The sequence below is a fragment of the Atractosteus spatula genome, chromosome 8, assembly GCF_055471065.1.
Source record: "Atractosteus spatula isolate fAtrSpa1 chromosome 8, fAtrSpa1.hap1, whole genome shotgun sequence".
In the NCBI taxonomy this organism is placed as follows: Eukaryota; Metazoa; Chordata; class Actinopteri; order Semionotiformes; family Lepisosteidae; genus Atractosteus; species Atractosteus spatula.
In genome coordinates this window covers 59,039,770-59,053,190 of record NC_142713.1, presented here as the reverse complement: position 1 = coordinate 59,053,190, position 13,421 = coordinate 59,039,770, and the positions used below count along the sequence as shown (strand labels likewise).

The 13,421-nt window shown below is 48.7% G+C and overlaps 1 protein-coding gene across 1 annotated transcript; it reads left to right on the top strand.

Annotated features, from left to right (window-relative positions):
* The first annotated feature begins 2,812 nt into the window (after window positions 1-2,812).
* On the top strand, window positions 2,813-12,228 carry samm50l (sorting and assembly machinery component 50 homolog, like). Its single transcript, XM_088923152.1, has 15 exons — window positions 2,813-2,984; window positions 3,661-3,771; window positions 4,985-5,086; window positions 5,526-5,613; window positions 5,950-6,056; window positions 6,844-6,974; window positions 7,960-8,047; window positions 8,500-8,628; window positions 9,216-9,287; window positions 9,377-9,463; window positions 9,835-9,905; window positions 10,210-10,277; window positions 10,705-10,851; window positions 11,660-11,801; window positions 12,051-12,228. The coding sequence occupies exons 1-15, from the start codon at window positions 2,964-2,966 to the stop codon at window positions 12,094-12,096; spliced, it is 1,410 nt and encodes a 469-aa protein (XP_088779278.1). The 5' UTR covers window positions 2,813-2,963; the 3' UTR covers window positions 12,097-12,228.
* The last annotated feature ends 1,193 nt before the right edge of the window (window positions 12,229-13,421 follow it).

Below are 13,421 nucleotides of genomic sequence, written 5' to 3'. Positions count from 1 at the left end.
ATCCTACTTCGTTGGGCCCCTGAGCAAGGCCCTTCACCCCAGCTGCTCCAGGGGTGCCATATAACTGGCTGACCCTGCGCTCTGACCCCAGACTTCTCTTTGTCTATGTGTCTCATGGAGAGCAAGCTGGGGTCTGTGAAAAGACAAATTCCTAATGCAAGAAATTGTATAGGGCCAATAAAGTGATCTCATCTCTTATCTTGATTATTGACATGTATTGTATCTTATCTTGCCCTTAAAAGTTTTAGGTTTGAGCCATGTTTAAATAAAATATTAAGTTGAAAAAATGTGCATACATCATTTTTTGATTTCACAAAATGGGACCCCATAGCAGCAATGGTGGAATATGGGAAAAATTAAAAATAGCTAGACTTGAATCCAGTTGAGTCCCACTATCATTTTAATAGTGGGCAATAACAGTATTGAATCCGTACCATTTTATTTGGGAAAATATCATTAAATGTGCTTTTTAAAATAACTTTATTAATTTTGAAAATATTTATTGATTGAAAGCAGTCCTCCCCATGACACCTGCTTGCAGTACACTAACACATAAAAGAGTGTTCTGCCTGGACTTCAGCCATATTGACCAACACTTTTTTGTGCCTTTCAACTGAAAAATAAGTGCTATGTCTGCAATGGTTTGAAAAAAAACAGTGTATTTAGTAGACTCTTTAAGAACGTCCTGTCGTAGCCATGGATTCAAGTTTAATTTAAAAAAAAAACAATCGAAGTGTCTGTTTCTTCTGCAGTCACTGACCAAAATGTTTGAAAATAAACTTACAGGACGTCTGACTTGCTGGGGTGATTTCGACAGTAATGAATTTAATGGAAGGCTTGGGGACTCAAAGCACTTAATTAGCTCTGGATAATAGGAGCAGAGGGAATAAAGAGGGGTCCCCTGTAGTGAGCAGGATAGAAATTATACGCCCAATTGCTTCCCTTTGCAAAAAAAAAAACGCCTGGAAAAAGAGAAGAAAACACATTCCCTTTCACGGCACTGGGAAAGAGCTCTCATGCAATCCGCTCACCGGCCACGAAACAAAAAACTACCCCGCTTTCTTAGGAGCCAGCCGAAACATTCCACATTTGGGTTGACATGCAATGAACTGTATGAGTTCCTATTTACATCTCCGGCTGTTTAACCAGAACTTTTTCCAGTTTAATAGTCTTTCCAGCTATTCGAGAAGAAAAGGGCCTGCTCTCACGACTGCGTAGATGAGAATGGGCTTCCTCAGACGGCTCTCCTTGTCATGAGCCCAGACTTCTGCTCCTTTTCCTCCATTTTGAGGTGAATTTCTACCTTTTAGATCTACAGCTCTGCTATATTCCGAATGTTTCCCGAGGTCTCCCGGTCTGTCATGCAGGAGAGCGGGGGTCTCTGTCTGCGTCTAAGCAGGGACGCCTTAGCAGAGCTGTGAACTGTTGAGGCACAGACGATACGGCATCACTGGTTGAGCAGCATCTTCGGTGGAGCAGTTTTGAGTTCCTCTCTGGCTCGAATGTTAAAGCCATGTAAAAGGCGACCCTGGGTCATCTGTACTACAGGCCAGGCTCCTTCACGCAGACAGAGACAAAGAGTTGGGGGGTCAGTGCAAGACTGAACTGGGCACGCGGCTGTGACCAAGGAGCTGGCACAGTGCGAGCGTACCCAGGACCCAGCCCTCCAGCTGCCACGGCCAACGCTCACATGGCATTGCTATCTACATGAGGGCTCGGTCCCCAGGCAGGAGCTGGAGCTCTTTAGCCTTCCGATCATAGTGTGTCTTCTGGCCTAGACATTTGCTCATTGCACCAGTGCATGTGACAAATAAACTGGGCTGGACTGAGGAAGAGGAGAAGCTCTGCAATGAGCAAAACCTGATTTGGATATAAAGGAACAAGTAATAGGTTTTTTCCCTGCTGAAAAGAGAAGAAAGAAAACACAGCGTTTCGGCCATGGAGCCTTCTTCAGGTGTGAACAGGACAGAAGTAGAGCACCCTCTAGGTGTACATGGCGTGACAAGTATTGACTGGAAATTAGTCTGGATAACTCCTGATAGATAACTGCCTTACAAACAAGACAAGGTTAAAGAAATTATGTTTAAAATTGCTCATACTGTAGGTTGTTGTTTTTTCCTGTTATACTAAAATATTCTAGATTCAAACATAAAAAAGATGATTTATGTGTGTTGTGCAAGGATGGAAATAAAACTGACACGTTTATTTATTAACTGTATGAATATAGTACAAATTTGACACACCTGCAGAAGGCTCCACGGCCAAAACGTTGTGTTCTCTTTCTTCTCTTTTCAGCATGGAATGAACCTATTACTTGTTCCTTTGGAGCCTACGCATGCTGACGCAGCTCCCCAATTAAACTACTATATAGTACAAAGTTGTTCTGTGTTATTCTTTGACTTGCACACCTTTATCTTAAGCATTTAAATGTGAATGTTAGATTTAAGGTGTTTGATAGTATGTTATACTTTGCAAGATGTAATATAGAAAAAGAACACTTTCTTATAATTAATCTATCACTAGTTATTGGTGAATATCACAAAATGGCTACCAGCTGCTTTCTTGCTTATAAGGTGGAAATGTTATATTCCTTAAAACCCATTAAAACCTGAAAAATAACAGGGCAAAAGACACAATTGATGAATCTAAAAATTTAACTTATTGTGCTCCAATTTCTAATGACCTCTAGAGGCGCATTGTTCTGTTTTTATTATTCTTTTCTCTTTTGTTTGTACTTATTGAAGTTCAAAAATAAGGCGTTGGGCACTTTGTCCCTACCAACATGGCGTCTCCCTACACCCGTCTGCTCTGTCCAATCAGGCTGGAGAGAGGCGGGGCCTGGGGCTGTCATGGCGTCCCCCATAGGCAGGCTTTGGCTGGAAGAACCGTAGTCAGTGACTTTTTGATGGTTTCCCGTGACAGAGGATTGGAATTGAGTGTTATACTGCGCTAGCTACACCAGCATGGGGACTGTCCACGCCCGGGTAAGTACCTTATTCCAAGACACGAGGATGTGGTCTTGCTGTGAGCGCGGGTATTCGGTGACCTTTGTGATCGCATCACTCAGTGCTGGTGTAGGCCCGTGTCGCCCGTTTGCGTTTGACAAGTCAACGCGAACTGCTCTGTGTGTGCGATTTTGCTCATCGTTGTTTCATGACAGCATGTGCGAGCTCGATGCACCTGCCAGTAAATGGCTGCTTTAGCGTTCCTGTCGTTGTTGCTTTAATTATTTTTTAAGGTGTGTTTTCTTCAGCGGATATTAAAGTGCTCTTCTACTGAAGCAGCAAATCATCACTTTATTATATGCCCTATATGTCGTAATGGGTTTATGAATTCAAAGCAGTAAGAGGGACAGCATTCAAGAACTCTGTATATTAGACAAAACAAAACATTTCACACCAGTCCCCCCTTCCTTTGCGTTTGTAGGCATGAGGACCTCTTATCTTGTGATGTGAATTGTTATTGTTTCTTGGAACGTGAAGGTTCCTGGGGGGTTTCTTATTCGGCAGTCCTGAATGGGGTTCCTGATCCCCAGACTGTTTAGAGTCCCAGAGGGAAGGTGAGGAAGGTGGCAGGTGTGTCGTGGGGCAGACGTAGGAGAGCTGCCCCTGGGCTGTAGCCTGACAGGTTTCGATGGTCTCTCTCTCTCTCTCTCTCTAGAGCCTGGACCCCCTCCCCATGGACGGCCCCGACTTCGGGCTGCAGGGGGACGACGCGGAGCTGGTGGAAGTGGAGCCCGAGACGAAGCAGGAGGTGCTGGAGAATAAAGACGTAGGTGGCCTCTGCAGGGGGGTCTGTTTGCCTCGGGGTTTTGGCCGTGTGTGTGCGGCGCCCGGCAGGGCAGACAGACAGACAGAGACAGACAGACTGTTCCCCTCCTGCGCTCAGATATTCCACGGGGCCCCGAGACCCCTGGGTGGAGCTGCAGCCCCCAGGGGCTCCCCGAGCAGCAGGCGGTTGAGTTTGTGAACCGGTGCCCCCTGGGGGCCAAGTGCAGCTCTGCAGGAGGGAGCTGTGTACACCAGCACCTGATCCCTGGGCAGCAGCAGCAGCAGCAGCAGCAGCAGCAGCTCCGCATGTGAGAGTTTGTGAGGAGGAATAAACCTCCAGACCAAGGTCTCTGAAGTGCAGTGGTCTGGCCTCTAACCTCCTGGGAAAGCTACTTCTGGAAGAGGTGTTAGTGGGGCCAGCAGGGGGCGCTCAACCTGCGGTCTGTGTGGGTCCTAATGCCCCAGTATAGTGACGGGGACACTATACTGTAAACAGGCGCCGTCCTTCGGATGAGACGTAAAACCAAGGTCCTGACTCTCTGTGGTCATTAAAAATCCCAAGATGTTTCTCGAAAAGAGTAGGGGTGTTTCCCCGGCGTCCTCTCCTCCTGTTCTCCCTGAGTGTCGATGACTCCTTATCAGCTGCTCCCCGCCGCTTCCCAGCTACTCTCTTTTGTTCTCCCACGCGTTGCGGACCTGCCGGTTCCCCTCTCTCCCTCTCTCCTGAGCAAGGCTCCACAGCTCTTCTTTCCCTGTCGGTGGGGAATAGACCCTTACCTGCTCCCTGCTGCCGCAGCTCCCTGCTCGAGCCCCTTCTGGGCTCGACGGCCTCATCGCTGGTCCTGCCAGCTTCTGCAGTCCAGTCAAGTCCGTAGACTTCTCCGTATACCTCTCCCGTCTCCAGTGACGCTCCCTGGGCTCCACGTTTCAATGCATTTCACCTGCTACTGCAAAAAGGAGAGAAGAGGGTTTGTTCACACTGGACTAAAAGAAAGTGTAAAGGCGTATGGTCTTCTGCTGAGAGATGGTCCTGTCAGGACCGTGCAAGCAGTGCTGAGAGCCAGGTGTGGAAATGGAGTCAGTCTGTCATGCTCCTGGTGTGGAAGTGGAGTCCTGTATAACTCTCCAGGTGTAGGAAATGAAGACAGTAACTCTCCTGAGAGCCAGGTGTGCAAGCAGCGTCGGCGTGTAACTCTGAGTTCTCTCTCTGTCAGGTCGTCGTGCAGCGTGTTCACATCGATGGCTTGGGGAGAACTAAAGAGGACCTCCTGGGATACGAGATCGCCGACGTCTTCGGTGCCAGGAACCTCATCGATGTGGGTACCAGCCCTGAGAGAGCTGGCCTGTTCTATTCCATTTGGTTCAATTCAAAATACTTTATTCATCCCAGTGGGGGGCAGTTTAAATAAAGGCAGTTTCTCTTGCTCTGTGATCCCCAGTCAGCGATAGTTGACAATTCCTGCTTCTAGCATGCTCAGGGAATCATGTTGCCTTGCTGCCTCCCCCTAAACCAGCCAGACCAGCTGCGTGACAGGAGCCTCAGAACTGGACGCAGAGTGAAGAGCAGCTGCAGGTTGTGTCCTGTTGTTTCTATCAACCCGGGATGCCCAGCCTTTCAAGCCTGTGCTCCAGCACAGCCATTAACCCAGTGGAGAGCAGCTCATTAAGTAACTAGCGATCAATTAGGTTCCAGAGTGGTGTTCCAGCCCTGACCCCTGACCCCTGGTGATGTGTGATGGTGTGTGCTTGCTGCAGGTCATGAAGAAATCCCATGAGGCCCGAGAGAAGCTGCTGCGCTTGGGGATCTTCCGACAAGTAGAGGTTGTGATCGACACCTCTGAAGGTACCCCTTGCTGCAGAGCGTGTCCTTACCAGGGCAGAAGAGGCTCCTCTGGTTCAGACGTGCTCGTTCTCTCCCGAATGTGAATTATACAGAAGCTTCAGGGAGTCCAGACTGTACAAGACCAGAGTAGAATTTAGGCAGGGGCACACCCCCCATCTTGTGGACAGCACCATGTGACCGTGGGTCGTACTGCTTGAAACTGTTCCTACAGAAAATTTAGCTCATCGTAAGAGACCTGGATACTCATGTTTCTGATTTGATTTAGTCTCAGCAGTTCCGACTGCAGAAAAGCTGCCAGCCTCTGTATTTCGAGTGAATGCCAGTGCTTTGTTGCAGGAGAGGATGCCCTGCCCAATGGGTTAGACGTCACATTTGAAGTAACAGAGCTGAGAAGGCTCACTGGAAGCTACAACACTATGGTGGGCAACAATGAAGGCAGCATGGTAAGTATCTCTGCCCAGAGAGAGTTCCAGAGACCGCTAACAGCTGCACCCTGGTGCATACAGCTTAAAAAACACCTTCTGTGCTATTGAGAACTAACACTCTTTTCTCCTGAGGACACAATTTTCAAATTAATTCTCTGGTCCAGTTCCTTTTTTACATTCATGGCATTGATAATTGGTTTGAAGTGGGGAATTGGGATTGAAACACTGGAATTGAACCCAACCCTGGGAATGTCTCTGTGGAACTGCATCCCGTGTTAAGATCAGGAGGCACTTACACAGAGGGTGGTGGGTGTCTGGAACAAGCTGATTTCCTGAGATCCTTTAGGAAAGTGATGAATGAGAGACAATTTGAGAAATGAAATGAGAGACAGAGTCAATTTTTTAACTAGCATCTAAATGACCAGTTTGGACCGAAAGGCTTCCTCTTCTTAGTGTTTTAGAAAAGTGAATTTGAAATAAATGCTGAAAGGTACTAAATTGTTCATGTTGAACTCATACTTCAGTTCTCAATGGTTTATACATCATGAGCTGCTGTGTAGCTTAAACACTCAAGTAAACTAATTTCAGATAGGACAGGATGAGGGTTGTGCAGTTTGTGAGATGTAAAAGCTGAGAAGTTTTGCAGCAGACTCGGGCTCCAGGTTGGTAAAGTCCAGCAGTGCCCATGTGTCTATCGATGACAGCAAGCAGAAGTAGGGATTCCAGCGTGGTGCTGAAGGTTGAGAACAACGTGGCCGTGCATGTTGTGTGTCACTGTAATGTGCTGATTGTTTATTTCTTTAAGGTACTTGGGCTTAAACTGCCTAACCTGTTTGGCCGAGCTGAAAAACTGACCTTCCAGTTCTCGTACGGCACCAAGGAGACCTCCTACGGGCTGTCGTTCTTCAAACCTCAGCCTGGGCAGTTCGAACGCAAGTGAGCCTTTGATTGAGACAGTGGCTTTTTGAGCTATTTAATCTCGGGTCAATAAGCTCCTGACGGCCAAGCGGGTGAGATCGAGCGGATGGCCTCCTCTTCCTCCTCTCGCCTCCAGCCTTCCTGAGCTCCTGTCAGCCTAAGAAGGGATTGATCATTATGGGGGGGGGTCTACTGTGAAAATGAGAGAGCAGTAGGATGTGTGACCGTCATAAGAAGCCTGCTTTGCAACAGGTTGCAAATGCTGTCCCATTGCCCTGTTCCCTGGTCTCTACATTCCACCCGTCATCAGAGCTCAATCTACAAATGTTCCAAGGAGCTCAAGCCTGATAAGTAGGGCATCCTTGGCACAATTGCCCCATTCATAGCTTGCAACAAAGCTGTTTGCATGAGCGGCATGAGGATGGATGTGTGTTGTCCCTTGTGCTGTCACTTTGTGTCATGTCCTGCTGGGCCCCCATTTGCGCCACACCTGTTGATCCATGATCTGCATAAAACCTCAGTAAAGACAACCTGGCTTCACTGCGGGTGGGCCAACCTGAAGTGTTGTTCTAACACACTGAATGCACAAAGGTGTGGTTCTCTTGATCAATCCGTTTTACTTTCTCGATGTACACCAGGCTTGGCATTCAACTGGTTAAATCACCTCCTCACCTGTGCATGATCAACTCTTTCACTAAAGATGTGGTTTAGTACTCATGCAAGCTTCAAAATCGCTCGTGTCTATTGTCGTCAGACAGGAATGACAAATCAATTAAAATGGTTTCAAAAACATTTCTTCAACCATATGGAATATTGTATTTCATTAAAACTGCATGCATAAATATTAGTTATTTTGGATGATCAATATATTAAGGCAGTTAATAAATTTGCAGTTAAGGGCTCCGATCCATAATGCAGCAGGAGTCTGGTGATGTGGTGTGACAGTTTGCGGGAAGTGGGGAGGAATGATATTGTGTTTCTCCTGGTGGTTTTCTTTCTGCAGCTTCTCTCTCAACCTGTACAAGGTGACGGGCCAGTTTCCCTGGAGCTCCCTCCGAGAGACCGACCGAGGCATCTCCACAGAGATCAATGTGAGCAGGAGTGTCTGTCTTCACCTCCTGCACATGACAGCAGAATGTGATCTGGAACAAAAGCTACACTGACTCGTTTCATTTTGTTTATCTTACCGTTACATAAAGATGACAGTTGTAACCTGGGGGGAAAATGATCATTGGCGATTTTATTTTCCTTTTTGGTTTCTGCTAGCAGCCAAAAGAAACAGTTTCATTGTAGAGGAGTGCTGATTTTTTTAAAAACAAATTAAAAGAGTAGAGAAATGCAGGGGTGCATCTGCAGGGACACAAGGCCTGGGCTCGTGGGGGGCTATGGGAGGCTCGGGGGGGGCTTATGGGAGCTTGTGGGGACTCCAGGGAGCTCATGGGAGCTCAATGGCGGCTCGTGGGGGTGCATGGGGGTCTCCTGGGGGCTCGAGTCCTGGCCTGATGGTCTGACCGCGCTGCGCTGTGCTGTCTTGCACTTGCAGTTCCCCATCTGGAGGACCAACCACAGCCTGAAGTGGGAGGGGGTGTGGAGAGAGCTGGGCTGCCTGGCCCGCACGGCCTCCTTCGCCGTCCGAGAGGAAAGTGGCCACTCGCTCAAGTCATCCCTCTCGGTAAGCAGCTCCTGCTCCGCTGCCGGCTGGGCTTCGGGGCGGAACAGCGGACACCGTGAAACGGAGAGAGAGAGACAGGTCCTCTCTGAGCAGGGCTGACAGCTGAACCTACACGTTGAACATTAGTGCTCAGTTCTCAGAGCGGGCATCTTGCACGCTTGTTTATGAATGGTCAGAACAAAATAATCTGGAAACTCTACTTGATTTGTTTCTCGTATGCAGAAATCATACAAGCTGCGTTTTTGTGGCTAATTTCTTAAAACATGTACCCCTGTTTTCCGCTAGTAGAGTTCGGGGCAGAAGAAGCTGATCGGATGCTAAGAGGAGGAGTACTGATAAGTGCAAATATTAATTTTTTATAAAAAAACATCAAAGTATTTTTTTTCCTTTTTCGTAAAACTTCTCGTGAGTCTGTAGTTTTATGAAGCAGGTTATGATCACTCTGCTCCGTTTCGTTGTGTGTAACATCTCTGCCTCAGAAGCGTGTTATGTCCTGGGTATTTCTGACAATGTGAGAAGTGTGTGACGCTGGGGTGGAATCGTGGTTCAGATGAGCGGCAGCAGTAACCGAGCTGCTCTTCCCTCAGCACGCCATGGTCATCGACACCAGGAACTCGGCCATCCTGCCCAGGAGAGGTGCCTTCCTGAAGATTAACCAGGTGAGCGAGGAGCCTCCTGTCCACCACACGTCACTCACTGGATCAGGCCGGCTCTCGGGCGTGCTGACCCATGTTGGGGTTCGTTGCAGGAGCTGGCTGGCTACACTGGGGGGGACGCCAGCTTCCTAAAAGAAGATTTCGAGATCCAGCTTAACAGGCGTCTTTTCTGGGACTCGGTAAGTCCTTGCTCTCCTCCTGGCAAGCTCCCCGGGCAGGGGGATTTCTTGTGTGTTCTAAAATACCCGGGCAGGGGGATTTCTTGTGTGTTCTAAAATACCCGGGCAGGGGGATTTCTTGTGTGTTCTAAAATACCTTATTGCTGTCGTCTATTTTCTAGCTGAATGGCTAAAGAGTTTGTGTATGAGTAGCTTGACCAACTTTTTAAGGGTCTGCAGACCACTGCTGAATGTTAATGTGATGCATCTGCAAGAAATCCACTTCAGAATGCGCAGCTGCGTTTGCCACCTGCCCTCGGGTCTGTGGCGCCAGCGACGTTCTGTTTGCTGTGTAGGACACTGTCCTTGTTCCTGTGCTCTGCGTCCCCCAGGTTCTGTCCGCCTCGCTGTGGGGCGGCCTGCTGGTGCCGCTGGGAGACCAGCCCTCCTGTATCGCCGACAGGTACGTCCTGCGCAGAGTTCTCTGATCACCCTGCGTTATTGATGCCCACTGCCCTGGGTGGGGAGCCACCCCTTCCTGAGCCAGTGTGCTGTAAGTGCTGATGAGGAAGTCTCCTCAGTGTCAGGAAGACTAAATGTTGAACTCCCTCCATTCCCTTTGTGCATCGTCTGTTACTATCAGGCCATGACTTCTAGCTTCTGTATGTAGTTTTTTTTTTAAATATTGCTTTTGTTCTTCCAGTTACCATCCATACAGAAACTACAAATATGGTACAGTTATACAATTATTTCTGCACCCTCCTTAGGTTTTATTTGGGTGGCCCGACCAGTGTGCGAGGGTTCAGCATGTACAGCATCGGACCGCAGAGTGAGGGTGAGTTTCAGGAGCACTTCGGGCGCCTCTGCAGGTTCCTGAGGACTCGCTGCTGTGCCTGTGCCTTCCAGCTTCTCCTTTCTCCCTTCTCCCATCCATTACCAGTAAGAGCTTCTAGCAGGGGAGAGACGCCTCCGGTCTGTGTGTGTGGTGGTGGGGGGGGTATCTGAGAATCACACAGGCCTCGGAGCTCGAGAGCCGCACAGCGTGAGAACGCACTCATGTTAAGTGACTCTTGCCAGAGGCTGTCTTTGCAGTAGTGCTTTAGGAAGATGAATTCCGAGAGAATCGGATTTGGACCCGAGCGGACAACGTGATCTCGGAGGTGTGGTTTCAGACAATGGGCAGGAGCATTGTGCGTCTCTCGACGTGTTGCCGTGTCCGACCGCACAGGAAAATGAAGGCAACAGAAGCGCTTGTTTTCCAGGTGACTACCTGGGGGGGGAGGCGTACTGGGCTGGGGGGGTTCACCTTTACACCCCTCTGCCCTTCCGCCCGGGACGTGGCGGCTTCGGGGACCTCTTCAGAACCCATTTCTTCCTCAACGCGGGGAACCTCTGCAACCTCAACTACGGTGAGCGTCGGCCCCGAGACTCGTTCCTTTCCCGGACGGTGTGTTCTGTCTTTTGGTCACGTAGCCACACTAACAAGAATACGGGAACGTTTAATAATCGCGGCACCAAGTACCCACCCAGGGTAACAGCCCTCCCATGTCGGGAAAATTTGGGGTCTCTTAAGCGTCGGTCAAAAAATAAAAATGGGTATGGAGAAAGCAGATCAGCAAAAAGAATTGCAAGAGAGTTAAATAAAGGTGTTTGATCAGTTTTAAAATGTAAATACCGTTCAGGGTTTGTGCCAGTTTTTCATTGGCTGGGGCTGTTCCTGCCCTCAGACCCGGCACATTCTCTGTCTGTCTGGTGACTGGCTTTCGGCAAGAGAGGTAGCAGTGTTGGCTTTGTTTTCATCGTTTCCACCATTATCATCCAGCCTTCGGAACAGAACGACGGTTGCAAACAAGGGCAGACCAACCGGCCCGCCGACAAGTGGGGGTAGCCATGGGGTGCCATGCACTTCCACACAGTTCCCACGCGCCTTTCGCCCTGCGGGGTTGGCGTTAGCGTGAGGATTGCGAAGGCTTGTATAAGGTCCCCTCGTAATCTTCCCAGCTCAAAACTGAAAAAAGGGGTTCAGTTGCTCCTGCCTGTCAGTGCCGGACATCGTGGAAATTGGAAATGACCAGAACTTGAAGTGAATTAATGCAACTGGTGAAGCTCCATCTTTGTCCGCGTTGCTGCCGAGCACAAAGGTTCTGTCACGGACGCCCCTGCGTCGCCCGGCGCCTGCGCTCTAACCTTTCCGACCTGCGGTGTGCCCCCTGGCAGGCGAAGGGCCGCGCGCTCATCTGCAGAGGCTGGCCGAGTGCATCCGCTGGTCCTACGGCGCGGGGATAGTGCTGAGGCTGGGCAACATCGCCAGGCTGGAGCTGAACTACTGCGTGCCCATGGGAGCTCAGAGCGGAGACAGGTACGGTCCGGGCCGTGTGCATTTTCAGCTTGGCTTGATGCCCGGCTGATACCCTTTAAAGGAGGCCCCCATCTTGGCCAGCGGTCCTAACTGTGTGTCCAGTGGGACCGAAGCCAAAGGTGCACCCCCACGTGCCCCCGTGTAACCCCAGCAGATTATCCCAGCCTAGCGCCATGGCCTTGTTTTACTCGTTAGCGTCCCAGCTGCTCCACACAGGGTTCTAACACCGAGATCCGCTTGTATTTGCAGGATATGCGACGGAGTCCAGTTTGGTGCGGGAATCCGGTTCCTGTAAGGCTCTTCCCTGCTGTTCTGCCACACGTGTTCCACACACTCGCCTCCTCCTCTGTACCGCTGTGTGTTAGGATCAGCTGTTCCTACCCTGGACAGCGGCGTTTATTAAAAAATAAAAATAATCCCAATCCCACCCTGGTCCACGAAATCACTCTGCTTCCTACGGTTCCGTGATTCAGAGCATCTTGGATGGAAGCACGAATTATTTTCTAACATCGGAGTCGATCACATGAAATTCTTTGCTGCTCGTACGTAACCACCGAGCACACTCGCAGGAGACGGGCCAGGAAGAGTCCGCTCGAATAAGATGCCGCTATGATGAGCAGACAGCATCTTTACCTGAAAAGTACTCTGGTAAAAACTTTCTGATCATACACTGCAGTCATTTAAAAATACCCTCAAATATTAAAGTTTACTATGATAAATCACAAAGTATAGTCTCATATACCACTGCTAAACTCCCTAATTATGGTAATGATGCTACAAATTGAGCACCAGTGTTTCACATTTAAAGCGATCATTTCATACTATTGTAAACAGAAGATATTGTCTTGATATAATTGATATCAATATATATCAATTATACTCAAACTATGGGAACATTGTCTACTTTATACTTCAATGATACATTATTTCACATATTGGTACAGTGAATACAATGTATTTTGCAATAAAAATGAAAAGGTAAGACAAGGATTAAATATACCACATGGAAACAAACTCATGGTTTACTGAAACTAAGGAAGCACTATGTGTGTAAGCAGTCTGCTTACATAAATATATAAAAACACACCATATGAATTTAAATTATTTTACAGTCTCATTACCTACAGTCAAATTAGTTGAGTGTTACATTACCTGGGGAGTTCCTGTAAACTTTATACATGGAGAATTGTGATTAGAGCTGCTCCCTCCCAGATGTTGAGTCCTGGGGTGTTTTTTTTTTTTTTTTTAATGGAGTTTGTGAAATTCTCCTCTTGTTCATGTGTTTCCTCCTACCTTGGAAAGACATGCTGGTTCAGTTTGGCATCTCTAAACTGTGCATGTGGGCATCCTGTAATCAACTGGTGTCCCACTGGTGGTAGGGTTCTACTTTTCTAGCTGCAGTGAACTGGCACCTTACCTGCGTAGGGCCATGCCTTGCTCCCTACAGTGGACTGGCTTCCTACCTGTATAGGTCTGCGTCTTGCCCCCTGCAGTGGACTGGCGTCCTACCTGTATAGGTCTGCGTCTTGCCCCCTGCAGTGGACTGGCGTCCTACCCGTGTAGGGCCGTGTCTTGCACCCTGCAGTGGACTGGCGTCCTTCTTGTGTAGGGCCGTGTCTT

Excerpts from the sequence above, each read along its gene's own strand:
- samm50l (XM_088923152.1), top strand. The coding sequence starts at position 2,964 with ATGGGGACTGTCCACGCCCGG. Across the intron at positions 5,087-5,525 it reads GTGCCAGGAACCTCATCGAT|GTCATGAAGAAATCCCATGA; the intron begins GTGGGTACCAGC and ends TGCTTGCTGCAG. Across the intron at positions 9,288-9,376 it reads CCTTCCTGAAGATTAACCAG|GAGCTGGCTGGCTACACTGG; the intron begins GTGAGCGAGGAG and ends GGTTCGTTGCAG.